The 20337-nt window shown below is 40.8% G+C and overlaps 1 protein-coding gene across 1 annotated transcript in view; it reads right to left on the minus strand.

Annotated features, from left to right (window-relative positions):
• Positions 1-20337, minus strand: part of slc45a2 (solute carrier family 45 member 2) — a 113885-nt gene that overhangs the window by 75062 nt on the left and 18486 nt on the right. The window contains exon 2 of the mRNA XM_061927078.2: positions 18669-18845. Coding sequence (XP_061783062.1) covers positions 18669-18845 — 177 coding nt within the window. The remainder of the gene's footprint in view (positions 1-18668; positions 18846-20337) is intronic.

The raw sequence follows: 20337 nt of genomic DNA on the forward strand, positions 1-20337 counted from the left end.
ACGGCCACAATCTTGTCCGAGAAGGTGGCGGACTGCGGGCGCCAGACAGGCACCTCCGCCGCAAGCAAGGAGGGCAAGTGCCAGACGGGCGCTTGTGCGGCAGGCAAGCTGGAAGTTGCAAAGTCCGCGACGCTGAAGACATTTGTAGACCCACTGGAGCAGCAGGCGGCTGGGCTGGAGGTCAAGCTGACTGGGGAGGATGGTAGCCGCGTCGTCGGAAGACCCACTAGAGAGGATGTTGGTGGCGTTGTCGGAAGACCCACTGGAGAGGATGTTGCCGTAGAAGCAGGACCAAGCTCGGCTTGGGCAGGCTTTGATACTAGGGCGAGTTTGGCTGGAACTGGCGAAGATGGTGGCGTCGGCTAACCCACTACCAGAAACGATAGTTCCTCCATCAGCACCTTCTAGTACCACTCGTCCATCCAAGCAGGGCTTTACGGTGCCCCGTAAATTGCGGCGCTGGAGCAGGAAGAGGAGCTGGAGCCTCATTCGATAGCACCCCCACTGGTGGAGAGACAGGTGGCGATCTCAGTAGGAAGAACTGTGCTTTCCCAGTTGCAACGCTACCAGTACAAGCCCCTCCGCCCCCTTAAGAAAGTGGATTCAAGACATTTATAGTAGAGGGAGAAGCGTTTGACCCACGATCTCAGCGTGAGCAGAAGCAAAAGGTGGGTGGGCTATAGGAAGTTGGGCTGCTGAAACGGGAAGCTGGAGGATAGGTGAGGTGGGAGGAGCTTGAGCCTTGGGGTGGGTCTTGAGCCCTGGGGGCAGGGCTTGACTGTTCTTTAACACGAGAAATGGCATTATTATCTGAAGCCCCTGTTTTAATTTTAATGTTCTGCATTTAGGGCGGGGCGGCACCTGACTGGCAAAGTTATTATTCTGACAGCGTTTCACATCAATTTCATTCAGGTGAAACCAACATTAGTTACAGCAGTATGATTTAATCTTAACATTATGTTGACAGCACATTTATTTGTGATCAAATGATCTTTAAAGTAAAAGTGCAGTTCATTGCGTTGTTGAAGTTGCAGCAGGCTGTGCATGACCAAAGATTGTACAAACCCCGTTTCCATATGAGTTGGGAAATTGTGTTAGATGTAAATATAAACTGAATACAATGATTTGCAAATCATTTTCAACCCATATTCAGTTGAATATGCTACAAAGACGAACATATTTGATGTTCAAACTGATAAACATTTTTTGTTTTGCAAATAATCATTAACTTTAGAATTTGATGCCAGCAACACGTGACAAAGAAGTTGGGAAAGGTGGCAATAAATACTGATAAAGTTGAGGAATGCTCATCAAACACTTATTTGGAACATCCCACAGGTGAACAGGCAAATTGGGAACAGGTGGGTGCCATGATTGGGTATAAAAGTAGATGCCATGAAATGCTCAGTCATTCACAGAAAAGGATGGGGCTAGGGTCACCACGTTGTCAACAAATGCATGAGCAAATTGTTGAAAAGTTTAAGAAAAACTTTTCTCAACCAGCTATTGTAAGGAATTTAGGGATTTCACCATCTAAGGTCTGTAATATCATCAAAAGGTTCAAAGAATCTGGAGAAATCACTGCACGTAAGCAGCTAAGCCCGTGACCTTCTATCCCTCAGGCTGTACTGCATCAACAAGCGACATCAGTTTGTAAAGGATATCACCATATGGGCTCAGGAACACTTCAGAAACCCACTGTCAGTAACTACAGTTGGTTGCTACATCTCTAAGTGCAAGTTAAAACTCTCCTATGCAAGGCGAAAACCGTTTATCAACAACACCCAGAAACGCCGTCGGCTTTGTTGGGCCTGAAAATGGACTGATACAAAGTGGAAAAGTGTTCTGTGGTCTGACGAGTCCACATTTCAAATTGTTTTTGGAAACTGTGGACGTCATGTCCTCCGGACCAAAGAGGAAAAGAACCATCCGGATTGTTATAGGCGCAAAGTTGAAAAGCCAGCATCTGTGATGGTATGGGGGTGTATTAGTGCCCAAGACATGGGTAACTTACACATCTGTGAAGGCACCATTAATGCTAAAAGGTACATACAGGTTTTGGAGCAACATATGTTGCCATCCGAGCAACGTTACCATGGACGCCCCTGCTTATTTCAGCAAGACGATGCCAAGCCACGTGTTACATCAACGTGGCTTCATAGTAAAAGAGTGCGGGTACTAGACTGGCTTGCCTGTAGTCCAGACCTGTCTCCCATTGAAAATGTGTGGCGCATTATGAAGCCTAAAATACCACAACGGAGACCCCCGGACTGTTGAACAACTTAAGCTGTACATCAAGCAAGAATGGGAAAGAATTCCACCTGAGAAGCTTAAAAAATGTGTCTTCTCAGTTCCCAAACATTTACTGAGTGTTGTTAAAAGGAAAGGCCATGTAACACAGTGGTGAACATGCCCTTTCCCAACTACTTTGGCACATGTTGCAGCCATGAAATTCTAAGTTAATTATTATTTGCAAACAAAAATAAAGTTTATGAGTTTGAACATCAAATATCTTGTCTTTGTAGTGCATTCAATTGAGTATGGGTTGAAAAGGATTTGCAAATCATTGTATTCCGTTTATATTTACATCTAACACAATTTCCCAACTCATATGGAAACGGGGTTTGTATATTGAGAGAAGATCTACCGCATGGTGATGTACAGCACACACAATGAGCTACATAAAGTACATTTGCAGTCATTTTTATAATCTTTTTTGTCACTTAGAAAAAATGGACATTTGTGGCAATGCTCTGCACGTGACTCAAATGCCAGGTGTGTGTCCAACATATCCTGCTCGGGCTGAAGTGGTGACAGAGAAGCAGCAGTCCGTGTCTCAGGGGAAGAAAATCCGCACGTGCATCGAGTCGAGGTATTTCCTTCAACCTCCCGGAAAAGGTGCCCGCTCTCGGAATCCATTATTTTCTACACAAGCCATTTCCACGCCTCAACACCTCATCCTCCTGGAAAAACCATGACGTTTGTATTGCAGCCTTGATTGGCGCAAAAAACTTTTGCTTCTCGTCCTTTGCGAGAAACACTTCTTCAGTGATCACTGTTAGGAATGCTCTTCATAGTCGATGTCGTGACTGTACAAAATGCAGCTGCCAGACTTTTGACCCCTGCACCCAGAACAGCCAATATCACCCCCGTTTTATCCAGTCTTCATTGGCTTCCCGTTAAATTATGCATTGAGTTTAAAATTTTAGTCCTGACATTCCGTGCGTTGCATGGTGGGGCACTTCAGTACATCACTGGCTTGTTATGCCCCTACTCCTCAGGGCGCAGCATCAGGTCTTCAGGCCAGGGTCTTCTAAAGATCCTGAAAACTTGTTTTAAAACCCGTGGAGAGCTGGCATTCCAGGCTATAGCTCCCAGACTCTGGAACAATTTGCACCAGTCCCTTCGTGATCTTGACTGTGTTGAAACTTTTAAGAAACATTTGAGAACTTCTCCTTTTAGTAAAGCTTTTAGTTATGCACCTTTTAACTATAACTTTAATCCACGTTGTATCCTTTTTATGATGTTGCCCCTGTTGTTTTAAATTGAATTGTTTTACATTACCTATGTTTTGTACGGGATCTTTCTGTGTGGAGTTTGCATGTTCTCCCTGTGACTGCGTGGGTTCCCTCCGGGTACTCCGGCTTCCTCCCACCGCCAAAGACATGCACTTGGGGATAGGTTGATTGGCAACACTAAATTAGCCCTAGTGTGTGAATGTGAGTGTGAATGTTGTCTGTCTATCTGTGTTGGCCCTGTGATGAGGTAGCGACTTGTCCAGAGTGTACACCGCCTTCTGCCCGATTGCAGCTGAGATAGGCTCCAGCACCCCCCGTGACCCCGAAAGGGATAAGCGGTAGAAAATGGATAGATGGATGTTTTGTACAGCGCTTTGTGATTGTATCTGTGAAAAGCGCTTTATAAATAAAATTGACTTACTTACTTACTCAAAAGGCAGAAGACAGTAGCAGGCAACTTGCAGGTTGTTAGAATAATTATGTATATATTATCACACAACTCTTATGCTTCAGGGCCGTTGCTATAGTCATTATCAATTGTGCTGATGTTGTACTTTTTCTATTTGTGCAAAGCCAGTCTCGTATCATTGTTTGTTTCCAGAATCGACCTGCTGACTGCCAAGGCCGAACATCGAGTGCCGTGACGCAGACAAAGCAGAGACAGGGCGATATCCCGAGTGTCAGCACATTTGCATTTCATTAATAGTCATATATTGTGTCTAACTGGAGCTGTTGAGATTACCCCCTTCCTTCAGCGGCAGCTTCAGTGATGTAACCAGGGACCTCCCAAATAAATAGAGGACGCACGTGGGCTGGACTTTAGAGCGTAGTTTGGATCTGTCACTAGAGTACAGCCCAAAAAAACGTCTCTCCTCAATTGAGTAAAATGTAACTCTGTCTCTGCATGATTCCTTGCTTCTCGTCTGTTTAATAGATGTCATCAGTGTTTGAACCTAACACAGGTTAAAGAGTGTTTAATGTCCAAATATCCAAGAATGCAACAGGCATACCGTATTTCCTTGAATTGCCGCCGGGTACATAGTATGCGCCTGCCTAGAATTACCGCCGGGTCAAAACTCGTTTCGCAAAATATTATTTTTATTAGCGCATGTCTAGAATTACCGCCGGGTCAAACTCGTTTCACGAAATAATTAGCGCATACTTAGCATTACCGCCGGGTCAGAATTACAGCTGGGTCAAACTCGTTTCGCAAAATATTATTTTTATTAGCGCATGTCTAGAATTACCGCCGGGTCAAACTCGTTTCGCAAAATACTTAGCATATGCCTACAATTTCTGCCGGGTCAAACTCGTCACGTCACGAGTGACACTTCACCTGTCATCATTTTCCAAATGGAGGAGGCTGATTTCAATAATTTAAAATCGCATAAAGGGAAGAAGATAAAGAGCTATTCAGTAGGATTTAAGGTCCAAGCTATTGAATAAGCTAAAAAGAACAGTAAGCAGCTATGTTTTATTAATATACTGTAGCTGGGTGTGTCAAATACGAGTCATTAAATGACTCCCGCCTCCTGGTGGTAGAGGGCGCTAGTGATCTTTCTTGCGACTACTCGGCTGCAGAAGAAGTGACAACAAGCAGCAACAGTTAGCAGCGATCGTTTATTTTTTCCTCTCGCTTGCACTTTTAACATGGAGGATAACATATCTAAAATAAAACAGTTTTCTAAACTGGACTTTCAATCGAAGCAAGAGGTAATAATTAAAGGAAGATCTCCATTGAGACAGTGAGACTTTTAAAACTAAAGAAAGATAAGGAAGACTTCTATAAACAAGTTATCAATGCTTTTGTTCAGAAGGAGCTGCGCATGGACTTCATTTATAAGTAAAGGTAAGACCATAATAACGTTTTTTTTATTAAATGTGCTTTTCACGATGGTATCCTTACATCACACTCAAATTTATAAGCGCAGGCCTAAATTTACCGCATGCCTTTGGTAAGCGCCGGAGTGAGAAGAGGTTTTAAATTAATTACCGCCCCGGCGCTAATTCAAGGAAATACGGTATACACAAAACAAGCACACTCCATGAAAAAACTTGCAAACAACCAAGAAATGCAAAACAAGATTGTAAAAATGCTACTAACCATGAAAGTTCCTCCGACAAACAAGAGACCAAACCTTTGCAAAAATCCCAAAACCAACAAAGAAGGGAGACAGGTTTAAATAGCCTTCTAACACCAGGTGAGATCGTTAATGCAAACTAGCCGCAGGTGAGGAGGAAAGCGCTCAGAAAAAGAGTAAAGCTACTGAACACAGAACACAAACAAAACAGGAAGTGGAACCAAAAAAAGAACAGAAGACAGAAAGTGAAGTCAAAAACAAATGAAAAACACACAAAAGCTGAACAAAGAATGGCCTGACCTACATGTTGTAACAATATTCGTGCTTAACAATGACGAAGTATCAAATTATTTGGTGAATGCATTTTGGCGAAAGCCTACATGCAGTTTTAGATGCTTTTTTTGTGGGGTTTTGTGACGTCACATCGAGCTGGATGTCCTTATTTGGACATTAAGCACTCCTCTCCTACTGCTTCAGGCTATGAGGAAACATGAAGAAAGGTCAAATAAAGTGTATTGATCATATACTCTTGCACAAGCATAATAACAGCGATGTGCAACTTGCAGTGAGGTCAAATCTGCTAAAAGCAGCTTTTGTATGCAGTTAGTTTGATCTATCGGTGAGTGTGCAGGTGTACCTAATGATATGACTGGCGAATCAATATAAAGCTTCAACTTTGAAGTTTATTTACGACCATGTCTGGAAAAAAACAAATTTGTTGGCTTTTAGATGTATATTTAATATGTGTAAATATTTTTCTAAAAGATACATTTGACACCACTCAAAAAACAGGTTAAAAAGTGACTTTGGAGCAAAATGTACGCAAAATTGCAACACAACGCTTATCCAAAGCTTGTTTCATGCACCACAGGCTGGGTTTTAAATGTTAAAAAAAAATGTATTCAACATAATGATACATGTAATTATTTATTAATTTTACTATATATTCAATATTTAATCAATTATTTATTCATGTAATAATTATTGACTTTTCTTCATAATTTAATTAATTAATGCGTTATTTATTAATTAATTTATTTATTAATTTATTTATTATTATTTTTTAAATTCCATAATTATCTAATTATTTCACTATTTAATTAATTATTTCATGGGTTAGGGTTCACACCTAATCAATTTATTTAATGTGTCAAAATTGGTTACTTGGCAATACTCTTCGGTGGAACTTGCTCAGTGGCCTTGTGGTTAGAGTGTCGGCCCTGAGATCGGTAGGTCGTGAGTTCAAACCCCGTCCGAGTCATACCAAAGACTATAAAAATGGTACCTCCCTGCTTGGCACTGAGCATCAAGGGTTGGAATTGGGGGTTAAATCATCAACTTTATTTCCGGGCGCGGCCACCGCTGCTGCTCACTGCTCCCCTCACCTCCCAGGGGGTGAACAAGGGGATGGGTCAAATGCAGAGGACACATTTCACCACACCTAGTGTGTGTGTGACAATCATTAGTACTTTAACTTAACTTTGATGGTCGATACCTTGGTCTGAAAGTCTGGAAATTACTCTGACAACGTCAATAAATTCCTCAACTTTAAGCGCTACATGCTTTGAGTTAGCACATCTAGCTTACACATAGGTATAAAATATTGACCACCAACTCCAGAAAAAGTATATCCTCTTTAGCTGCTATGTTTTGAAAGACTTCCAAAGTTCCAGGCTTCAGACAAAAGCAATCATTGTTAGCCCCGCCCACTGACTTTAACGGCGGAGCTTCCATCCATCCATTTTCTACCGCTTATCCCTTTCGGGGTCGCGGGGGGTGCTGTAGCCTATCTCAGCTACAATCGGGCGGAAGGCGGGGTACACCCTGGACAAGTCGCCACCTCATCACAGGGCCAACACAGATAGACAGACAACATTCACACTCACATTCACACACTAGGGCCAATTTAGTGTTGCCAATCAACTTATCCCCAGGTGCATGCCTTTGGAGGTGGGAGGAAGCCGGAGTACCCGGAGGGAACCCTCGCAGTCACGGGGAGAACATGCAAACTCCACACAATGGTAAATGGTAAATGGGTTATACTTGTATAGCGCTTTTTCTACCTTTTTAAGGAACTCAAAGCGCTTTGACACTATTTCCACATTCACACACACATTCACACACTGATGGCGGGAGCTTCCATGCAAGGCGCTAACCAGGACCCATCAGGAACAATGGTGAAGTGTCTTGCTCAAGGACACAAAGAACGTGACTAGGATGGTAGAAGGTGGGGATTGAACCAGGAACCCTCAGGTTGCTGGCACAGCGACTCTCCCAATCGCGCCACGCAGTCCCCACACAGAAAGATCCCGAGCCCGGGATTGAACTCAGGACTACTCAGGACTAGGGATGTCCGATAATGGCTTTTTGCTGATATCCGATATTCCGATAATGTCCAACTCTTTAATTACCGATACCGATATCAACCGATATATACAGTCGTGGAATTAACACATTATTATGCCTAATTTGGACAACCAGCTATGGTGAAGATAAGGTACTTTTTTTTTCTTGAATAAAAAAGAAAGTAAAACAATATAAAAACAGTTACATAGAAACTAGTAATTAATGAAAATGAGTAAAATTAACTGTTAAAGGTTAGTACTATTAGTGGACCAGCAGCATGCACAATCATGTGTGCTTACGGACTGTATCCCTTGCAGACTGTATTGATATATATTGACATATAATGTAGGAACCAGAATATTAATAACAGAAAGAAAAAACCCTTTTGTGTGAATGAGGGAGGGAGGTTTTTTGGGTTGGTGCACTATTTGTAAGTGTATCTTGTGTTTTTTATGTTGATTTAATAAAAAAAATAAAAATAAATAAAAATAAAACGATACCGATAATTTAAAAAAAACGATACCGATTATTTCCGATATTACATTTTAACATTTTATCGACATCTCTACTCAGGACCTTCGTATTGTAAGGCACATGCACTAACTAACCCATGTGCCATGATGTGTCAAATAAATCATTAAATACTTAATTGAATCGTGAAATAATTAATTAAATAATTAAATCATAAAATCAATAATTATTAAATAAATAAAAAATTATTAAAAAAGTAATTAAGTATTGAAATAATGAAACTCAATAATTTTATTGGTACAGCAACTATACATTTACATTAAATACATCTATGACATAATTAATGACACATTTGTGTATTTGATTCCAATTATAGTTGATTAATAAAACATTTAAGTAATGATTTAAATGATAATTTATTTATTTAGTTTTGTCCCAGTTGAACCTCCAAAGACCTTACCTTTGGTTTCCAGAAAGGTGCACACAAATTAAATGTAGCATTATAAAAGAAGATCAAGATAAAAGGTCCTTGTCTTTTTCTAGGAAAGAAGATGGAGCTTGTAATAATTTGTTGGAAGAAAGAGAAGCCAAATAGTCTCATTTTGTTTCCTGGAAAGCCAGGGTGCCCAGTGTCCTCAGCTCATGATGTGAAACTCATTCGCGTTACAATAAACACCTCGGCAGTGTTAATGCTGTCACGTGGGCATACTTGCCAACCTTGAGACCTCCGATTTCAGGAGGTGGGGGGATGGGGGGTGGGGGCGTGGTCGGGGGTGGGGTGGGGGCGTGGTTAAGATATATATATATAAGAAATACTTGACTTTCAGTGAATTCTAGCTATATATATATATATATATATTTTATTACATATATATATATATATATATATATATATATATACATATATATATATATATATATATATATATATATATATATTTTATTACATATATATATATATATATATATATATATATAAATAAATAAAATAAATACTTGAATTTCAGTGTTCATTTATTTACACATATACACACACATAACACTCATCTAGTCATTGTTGAGTTAAGGGTTGAATTGTCCATCCTTGTTCTATTCTCTGTCACTATTTCAGAACACACATATTATACAAATATACATTATAAAATCAATAAGAAAACGGGAGCTCTAATTTGGAAGTTTGAATTAGGATCAGAAGTTCCTATATAAACATTGTGCACTCACGTCGCCTTTTTGTATTGATTACTGCAGCTGTGCACTGGATTCATTCACAAATACAAACTACTACTCACAAACACTTTAGAGTTAGGCTCCACCATCAGAATGTGTACTTAAACTTATAAAGATCACATGTAAAATTATTCAGTGAGTTGATTCACCAAAACTAACCTGTTATACAGGAGGAAAAAGCACACAGGACGTTTCAATTGTTCACAGACTGGTCGCTCTCATCAGAATGACAAGACACTTCTGGTCTGCAGGTGATAGCATTCAATTGGGAAGAAACGCCCTACTGCCCCCTACTGACCAATGTGAATACTGATAAATCTGTAATGACAGCTCCAAAAACGAATTCAAACCACAAAATAAAATAAATAAATCAACACAAAAATGTGACACATTATGGGTGGGTCACATATGCATGTACAGTAGATGGCAGTATTGTCCTATTTAAAAGTGTCACAACATTGCTGTTTACGGCAGACAAACTGCTTTACGGGGGACAAAAACTTGACTGCTGTTGTTGTGTGTTGTTACCGCGCTGGGAGGACGTTAATGAAACTGCCTAACAATAAACCCACATAAGAAACCAAGAATTCGCCCTCGATCATTAGCTGTTTATATTATGGGAAAGCAGACGTGTGAACAGGCTGTCAACACGTCACTCAGGTCCGCATGGAGCTGGAGGGGGCGTGGCCTCCAGCTCCGCCTGAATTTCGGGAGATTTTCGGGAGAAAATTTGTCCCGGGAGGTTTTCGGGAGAGGCGCTGAATTTCGGGAGTCTCCCGGAAAATCCGGGAGGGTTGGCAAGTATGCACGTGGGGGTCTCGCAGCTTGCTTCGGGGTCGTTCTCCCGGGATGCAGAGGGACAAATCCGGACGAAAGCGTGAGGTAGGAGATGATTTATTTATCATAAATCATAGCTTAAACCAAAAACAGGAAACAAGCAAAAGGAAAAAGTGCCGATCGCACTGGATGGGACCACTAACCAGAGGCAGGTGAACCCAATTACTCCCCATGGTGACCAAAATAAACAGGAACTAAGAGAGTAACAGAACATAACAAAAACATGATCCGTACCACGGATCATGACAAATGCTGCCTCAGCAGTTAGATCTTGAGCTGTTTTACAACACTGGTTCTGATGCTGTTGTGTTGTGCAATGTACTTGGTAAAAATGTGTTTTCATTGTAAAAGGGCGGAAAAGAAAAACCTACGATCAGGCATTTTCAGCATGCTTTATTGGGGTTACGGGGCCCAGTACTACAGTATAGTTTGCTGATGTACAGCTGCCAAATATGGTCGAAGAAGTATCGTCATTTTAGTGTTGCACTGGAAGATGGAAAATGTTCCTGTATTGATCCAATTATTTGACGGTATTTTTCACCTTGAAAAAGTATTGTCTCATATTCAGGGTTTAAGCATTTATACATGCAAGTCAGAGCTTTTCTTCCAGTCACTCACACCCACTAACAACCTGGTGATAAGCAGTTGTGACACAAAGAGTTGCTGGGGGGGAAAGTGTTTGTTCGGGAACAACAACAACTGTCATACTATTTTGAAGATAATGATGACTAACAAATTAGAGTCATAAACAACGGTCAATATGCTTTTTTCACGCAACAGGAATTTATTATTTTAGTAAATGTATTTGTATGAAGAATGCACGAGTTTGCAGTGACTTCTTTGTTAAAGGTTTGTTTGATATAGTTTTAATATAGTTTACATATTTGGCATTTCCCATTGAAGTACTATCTTGATATTATTCTCTTTTTTTTTTCCAAACAAACAATATCAGGGTCAATGTTACTTTGTCAGGAAAGGTACTTCTTCGTCTCCCCTCTTGTTTATTTTGTACACAAATGTGTCGGAGTACATATGACAACAGGACAAACATCAAATATGGTGATGATTCATTAAAGGGGAACATTATCACCAGACCTATGTAAGCGTCAATATATACCTTGATGTTGCAGAAAAAAGACCATATATTTTTTTAACCGATTTCCGAACTCTAAATGGGTGAATTTTGGCGAATTAAACGCCTTTCTAATATTCGCTCTCGGAGCGATGACGTCACAACGTGACGTCACATCGGGAAGCAATCCGCCATTTTCTCAAACACCGAGTCAAATCAGCTCTGTTATTTTCCGTTTTTCGACTGTTTTCCGTACCTTGGACACATCATGCCTCGTCGGTGTGTTGTCGGAGGGTGTAACAACACGAACAGGGACGGATTCAAGTTGCACCAGTGGCCCAAAGATGCGAAAGTGGCAAGAAATTGGACGTTTGTTCCGCACACTTTACCGACGAAAGCTATGCTACGACAGAGATGGCAAGAATGTGTGGATATCCTGCGACACTCAAAGCAGATGCATTTCCAACGATAAAGTCAAAGAAATCTGCCGCCAGACCCCCAGGAAAAGAGAGCGGATGAGGGTATGTCTACAGAATATATTAATTGATGAAAACTGGGCTGTCTGCATGTTGTTGCCAAATGTATTTCATATGCTGTAAACCTAGTTCATGCCGCCAGACCCCCATTGAATCTGCCGGAGTGTGTGAGCAATTCAGGGACAAAGGACCTCGCTAGCACGGCAAGCAATGGCGGCAGTTTGTTTCCGCAGACGAGCGAGCTAAACCCCCTATCGACCCTAGCTTCCCTGGCCTGCTGACATCAACTCCAATACTGGACAGATCAGCTTTCAGGAAAAGAGAGCGGATGAGGGTATGTCTACAGAATATATTAATTGATGAAAATTGAGCTGTCTGCACTCTCAAAGTGCATGTTGTTGCCAAATGTATTTCATATGCTGTAAACCTAGTTCATAGTTGTTAGTTTCCTTTAATGCCAAACAAACACATACCATTTGTTGGTTAGAAGGCGATGGCCGAATTCGTTCTCGCTTTCTCCCGTGTCGCTGGCTGTCGTGTCGTTTTCGTCGGTTTCGCTTGCATACGGTTCAAACCGATATGGCTCAATAGCTTCAGTTTCTTCTTCAATTTCGTTTTCACTACCTGCCTCCACACTACAACCATCCGTTTCAATACATGCGTAATCTGTTGAATCGCTTAAGCCGCTGAAATCCGAGTCTGAATCCGAGCTAATGTCGCTATACCTTGCTGTTCTATGCGCCATGTTTGTTTGTATTGGCATCACTGTGTGACGTCACAGGAAAATGGACGGGTGTATATAACGATGGTTAAAATCAGGCACTTTGAAGCTTTTTTTAGGGATATTGGGTGATGGGTAAAATTTAGAAAAAACTTCGAAAAATAAAATAAGCCACTGGGAACTGATTTTTAATGGTTTTAACCCTTCTGAAATTGTGATAATGTTCCCCTTTAATTGTTAGTTTGTTAAATGGATGTGCACTCACGGTGTCAATTGTCGGGTGCAAGTAGTCGTTTCTTTACATGGAGGCGACCTCGCAAGAAGCAAAGATGAATCTTGAAATGTAAACTTACCCGAGCAAACACAATGCATATTTATCCGGGAAAAGTCTTGATACCAGTTTCCTTGACCCAGTGACATACAAAGAAGTAGTAGTCCTCCATGCTTTTCCGAGTGTTCATCTGTTTTGTCTGGAAATGTCCGATAATATCGGACTGCCGATATTATCGGTCGATAAATGCTTTAAAATGTAATATCGGAAATTATCGGTATCAGTTTCAAAATTATCGGTATCGGTTTCAAAAAGTAAAATGTATTACTTTTTAAAACGCCGCTATGTACATGGACGTAGAGACAAATACAGAGCACCAATAAACCCTAAAGGCACTTCCTTTGCGTGCCGGCCAAGTCATATAATATCTACAGCTTTTCACACACACAAGTAAATGCAAGGCATACTTGGTCAACAGCCATACAGGTCACACTGAGGGTGGCCGTATAAACAACTTAAACACTGTTACAAATATGCGCCACAATGTGAACCCACACCAAACAAGAATGACAAACACATTTCGGGAGAACATCCGCACCGTAACACAACATAAACACAACAGAACAAATACCCAGAACCCCTTGCAGCACTAACTCTTCCGGTACGCTACAATATACACCCCTGTTACCCTCTACCCTCCCCCACTTCAACCCCGCCCACCTCAACCTCCTCTCTCAGGGAGAGCATGTCCCAAATTCCAAGCTGCTGTGTTGAGGCATGTTAAAAAAAATAATGCACTTTGTGACTTCAATAATAAATATGGCAGTGCCATGTTGGCATTTTTTTCCATAACTTGAGTTGATTTATTTTGGAAAACCTTGTTACATTGTTTAATGCATCCAGCAGGGCATCACAACAAAATGAGGCATAATGTGTTAATTCCACGACTGTATATACCGGTATCGGTTGATATCATTATCGGACATCTCTAGTTTTGTCGCGTGGAATGACGTCTGGAGCACAATAAAGTTCGATATGTCTGGGAACTCCACCGACGGGCAATCCTTGAGATCACTCAACTAAATTTTTTGATAAAGTATAGGGATAGATTCCATTGTAGAGTTGGATTTTTTTTGCTCATATCTGCTTTTTGTAGGAAGATCGAGGCCCCTTGCATGCTCGAGAGCTTGCGCGCTGATTACAAGATCATAAACCAACGAAACTCTGGCCATGATTGGATTGATACTTTTTACGGAGCATTTTGAGTGCGCAAAAAGTACGGCAAGACGGCAAAATTCATGGCGCACTTATCAACACGCCCCAAAGGATAGGTGTGAGCTTGACGCCCTCTTTAATCGTCACCATCTTGGCTATGTAGTGGAAGGGGGAGAGGCGAACTTATAAAAAGGAGAGAAGAAGAGGACACTGATAAAAATTGCAAATGTAACAGTACACTGTCAAAACTCAGGAACTACAATAAGTTCGCACTACACAGTGTACATATACACATTTAAAGTGTGCTGATTTGAGAGGCACACACTTAGGAAATGACTCTATGGGTAAAAATGCCAAAGCACCATAGGCTGGTCCCCATACGGAGCCCCTAACGCAGGGGTGGGCAATTCATTTTTACCAGGGGCCGCATGAGCAACCCGAGCACTGCAGGAGGGCCACATCGACAATATTTCAATTAAATTTTGCTCAATATTATTTTTGATATACCGTAAGATAAATAATAATAATAATAATTAATAATAATAATTATAATACTTTCATTTAACCTAACTTAACTTTATACAAAAGCAGATTGCTTTTGATGGTTTTATTTTTAACACTGTCTTACACTACACTTCCTGATGTACAATACAATGCAAAAATGTCAATTTCTGCACAGGGTTAATTTAAAGTTTATCCTGCATCCTCTTTAAAAGTCCAACATTTTTCCCCGTCAGACTTGGACAACCATCTGTTGTCACCTGCCAGCTTGTCCCATTTCAGTCCTAACATGTCCAAACACGCATTTACCTATGTGAACAAGTCATTACCTTTGGTTGTTCCTTTTATTTGACTGCATGGCTGCCAGCTCCTCCGTGATTTGAAAGTCAGCAGTTATCCCACGTAAGAAGATGAGCAGCTGGGCGGTGTTACATACATCACAGCTCTCATCCAAAGCCAGCAAAAAACAGTCAAAGTCGGCCGTTCTGTTCTTCAGCTGAAGCTCCAAGTTTCAGGTGTTGTGCCGGATAATGCACCCCGGCAACTGAAGCCCACACCTAAAGTTTGCACGTGCAAGATTGAATCTATTTAAAAAAGTTATTTAATAAGAAGCCAAAAGTGCAAAAACAATAATGTTCATGTTGGAGGAGTTGTGAATGAATGAAATATGAAATCCGTGCTGCAGTCTGCAGGTGTACCTAATGTTGTGGCCCAGCAGCGACTGCAGCACGGATTTCATATTTCATTCATTCACAACTCCTCCAACACGAACATTATTGTTTTTACACTTTTGGCTTCTTATTAAAATAACTTTTTTAAATAGATTCAATCTTGCACATGGAAACTTTAAGTGTGGGCTTTAGTTGATATAACACTCCTGTCAGGGGGTGCATTCTACGCCGGGGGTGCATTATCCGGCACAACACCTGTTATATGAGTGCAACAGAGTCCAATAAGCACTCTTTAATAAACTCTGTCAGAAAACGCCTTACTTTTTCTGGCGATTTTGTGAGAAATGACGAAACTTGTCCTGACGGCTACATCTCTGGGGGTGTGAAATATGGTGAAAAGTCCTTGTTGGGTTTGCAGTTTTACCATCAGCTCATCAGCCTCCCTTGCGCGCTCTTCGTCAGACAGATTCCGGTAGTTTTCCTTGTGCTTCGTCGTGTAGTGGCGATTCAAATGAGATTCTTTAAACACAGCAAGCTGTGTATCACAAATTAAGCACACGGCTTTACCTTTAATTTATGTAAAGAAATACTTGGCAGTCCATGTCTTGTTGAAAACACGCCATTCGTCATCAACTTTTCTCTTTTTAGCGTCTCATCACTTGTCGCTGTGCACCTTCACTCACAGGTTACACACGGACATACGCCCATAAAATAACACTTTTCAAAATAAAAGCAGCACAGTTGCATTGCGCGCACGACATAGATGTTTTTTAAACTTTATTTTGTAATTTGTGATTGCCGCTGTTCACATTCACTCACGCGCATACGTCCACACGGAAGTAATACAAATAACGCTTTTTAAAACAAAAGCAGCACCGTTGTATTGCACACTCAACATAGATACTTTTTAAAATTTATTTTGTAATATATGATTGGCCTCACGCGGGCCGGACAGGGACGCACAAAGGGCCGGATGTGGCCCGCAGGCCGCAGAATGCCCAGGTCTGCCCTAAAGGGACATGGATGTTTTGCAAGATCTCGCAAAAGGTTTTTTTCCTATGTCAGTGAACCGGAAGTAACACAGACACAGCGACGGTGAACCGGAAGTGAAACAGACGATGGAGGAGTGGGAGCATGCGGGAGCCTACCCATCATCTGTGCTCTGTTGTGGGACCATAATACGATTTGATGTCTTTATGTATAATGTATACTGTAGAATGTATAATAGACTGTATTTATATTATTCACATGTGAATAATGCTGTATAATAGACTGTATTTATATCATTCACATGTAAAAAATACCGAAGTGTTTATTGTTTATTGTGAGTGCTGAATTTCCCCCAGGGATCAATAAAGTACATTCTATTCTATTCTATATGTTAGGCCAATACTAAAATATAAATCAATAAACTTCACCCACGGATGATGGGTAGGCTCCTCCATCGCTGTGTCTGTTTTACTTCCGGTCCACTGACATAGGAAAAAAACCTTTTGGGACATCTCGCAAAAAGTATTGCGAGATCTCGCAAAATATTTTTTCCCCTCCGTGTCCCTTTAGGGCAGGGGTGTCAAACTCAAATACAGAGTGGGCCAAAATTTAAAACTGAACAAAGCCGCGGGCCAAGGTTGAACAAATTAACCTTTTAACAGGGACCCAAACAAGCTTTCACTGAATATTGAACAAGCAAGGCTTATATAACTTTATAGTGACATCAATGGCATATCAAATACAATAAAACAAAATTGAATGCCTCTTTTCTATTTGCAGCCTTCTGAGGTAAATATCAACATTAACTTTTTCCACAGGCTAATAAATTTGAAAATAAAAAAACAATGAATAAACCAACCATTCATGACTTTAAACTGCTCATTTTGCAACACACTGATCTAATCTGATGTGCCCAAGCCAGATACCTGGCATCTTTTCTTGGATGCTAGTTCAGGCTTTGAGCTGAGGCAACCTTCATTGTCGAACGAAGGTGTTCATCAGTCATTATATCTCATAATCCACCCGGACCACAGACTTGGGGGCGTGCCTTAAAGGTATTGCCTTTAACGACCTCTACGAGGTGTCGTCACGTCCGCTTTTCATCCATTCTAACAACGTGCCGGCTCAGACACAAGACATGTACGGCTTCTGTACGCACACACACGTGAATGCAATGCACAGTTAATCAACAGCGATACAGGTTACACTGAGGGTGCCCGTATAAACAACTTTAACTCTGTCAGAAATATACGCCACACTGTGAATCCACACCAAACAAGAATGACAAACACATTTTGGGAGAACATCCGCACCGTAACACAACAGACACACAACAGAACAAATACCCAGAACCCTTTGCAGTACTAACTCTTCCGGGACACTACAATATATACCCGCCCCCCCACCACCACCACCACCACACACACACACCTTGCAGCGTCCCGGAAGTGTTAGTGCTGCAAAGGATTCTGGGTATTTGTTCTGTTGTGTTTATGTTGTGCTATGGTGCGCATGTTCTCCCGAAATGTGTTAGTCATTCTTGTTTAGTGTGGATTCACAGTGTCGCATATTTCTAACAAAACTTAAAGTTGTTTATACGGCCACCCTCAGTGTAACCTGTATCGCTGTTGATCAAGTATGCTGGCATTCACTTGTGTGTGCCTGGAAGAAGCCGCACATTATATGTGCCTGGGCCAGCACTTGTTGGACTGGATGAAAAGCGGACGTGACGATAATTGGGAGGGGCACTGAAGTCTGGGAGTCTCCCGGGAGGGTTGGCAAGTATGAGAATTAGCGGTGAACGCGGTGGTACCGCGGCACCGCTGCTGTATATAATCGGCCCGCGGGCCAGTGTTTGACACCCATGCTTTAGGGGCTCCGTATCCCCACAATGCAGGGAAACAACATTGTCACTGCTGAGTTATTGGATTCACTTGCAGGTAAACAATGCATCATCACACCTGTCAAGGTCCCACCACTCATTAACTGCCGAAACAGAGCGAAAGCACGCTTGAAGAAAAATATACAGCACCTTGCACACAATCATTATCGAGCCTTGTTTCGCCCACCAAACAGCTAAACACAGCGGAAGTTGAAAATTGCCTTCCACTCCCACTCAATGTGCAATGTGAAAAAGGATGTGTGTGCATGTCTGCGTGTGTGAGTGTGTGTTTGCAGAAAGCCTGCCATTAAAAAGGTTGGACGAGCAAGGCCTCATCAAAGAACAAAAAAAATAATTACTGTATAAATAGATAAAACAGGAAGAATGACCTGTGAGCACAGCGTGGTAGTACAGCCCTCGTTCCTTGTCTTGGTACGAGCACACGTCAAACAGGTAGGCCTTAATGGGCCCCTCGATGAAGTCGGCGGCAAAGTCGAACACAACCACGCCGACCATCACCACGACGATGGCCCACGTGGACCTCAGCGACCTGTTCTTGACCAGCGCTGTAAAACATGCAGGCAGACAAAAATCATTATATGCCCGGGTCAAATAGAACATTGGTAAGCCGCAGAACACAGTGGTATGTCAACTTAAGAGTACCTCAAATTAAGAGTGTTTTGAGATAAGAGCAGTCTCCAGGCTAATTGTTGTGCTTTAAGTTGCAGGCAAAAATTGGATTTACAAGCATTGTAAATACCCTGTCAGTTAATGTCAACAATTAACTGACAGGGCTGAGAAGAAGTGGAGGATATTCATTCATTGAAGTAAAAAAATGAAAATCATCCGAAACACGACGGAGCGTGTCGCAAATTGAACGTACAACTGCTAGTCTGCACCATATACGTATAAATATAAATATAGTCGAGGTTGCTGTGGTTTATCAGATAAACAGTACTCAATACCGGAGTAGAGCGGAATATTCCTTAGGCCAAGAGAAAACACAGGGAGGCTATTTCATCCCTACAGGTCTGTTTTAGGGAACAGACCTGTAGGGATGAAATAGCCTTTGTGTGTTGTTTCCTGACCTAAGGAATATATGTGTATATATATATATATATATATATATATATATATATATATATATATATATATATATATATATATATATATATATATGTCTTAATAAGGTTATCCAAAAAATAGTGCTCGATACCGTAGTAGAGCGCAATATATGTATGTGTGGGAAAAAAAATCACAAGACTATTTCATCTCTACAGGCCTGTTTCATGAGGGGGGGTACCCTCAATCATCAGATCTCCTGATGATTGAGGGTACCCCCCCTCATGAAACAGGCCTGTAGAGATGAAATAGTCTTGTGATTTTTTTTCCCACACATACATATATATATATATATATATATATATATATATATATATATATATATATATATATATATATATATATATATATATATATACTGTATGTATGTGTGGGAAAAAAAATCACAAGACTACTTCATCTCTACAGGCCTGTTTCATGAGGGGTTCCCTCAATCATCAGGAAATCTCCTGACGATTGAGGGTACCCCCCCTCATGAAACAGGCCTGTAGAGATGAAATAGTCTTGTGATTTTTTTTCCCACACATACATATATATATATATATATATATATATATATATATATATATATATATACACATAAATTCCTTAGGTCAGGAAACAACACACAAAGGCTATTTCATTATTATTATTATTTTATTTTATATCTACATATATATATATATATATATATATATATATATATATATATATATATATATATATATATATATATATATATATATATATATAGACCAAAAGTTTGGACACACCTTCTCATTTCAATGCGTTTTCTTTATTTTCATGACTATTTATCTTGTAGATCAGGGGACCCCAAACTACGGCCCGCGGGCCGGATCTGGCCCCCCAGCATCCAAAATCCGGCCCACGGGATGTCCCAAGTTAAAAAAATAGTTTTTAAAAATGTTTTAATCTTTCCTTTCTAATCCATTTTCT

The sequence above is a fragment of the Nerophis lumbriciformis genome, linkage group LG32 (assembly GCF_033978685.3).
Source record: "Nerophis lumbriciformis linkage group LG32, RoL_Nlum_v2.1, whole genome shotgun sequence".
NCBI classification, from domain to species: Eukaryota; Metazoa; Chordata; class Actinopteri; order Syngnathiformes; family Syngnathidae; genus Nerophis; species Nerophis lumbriciformis.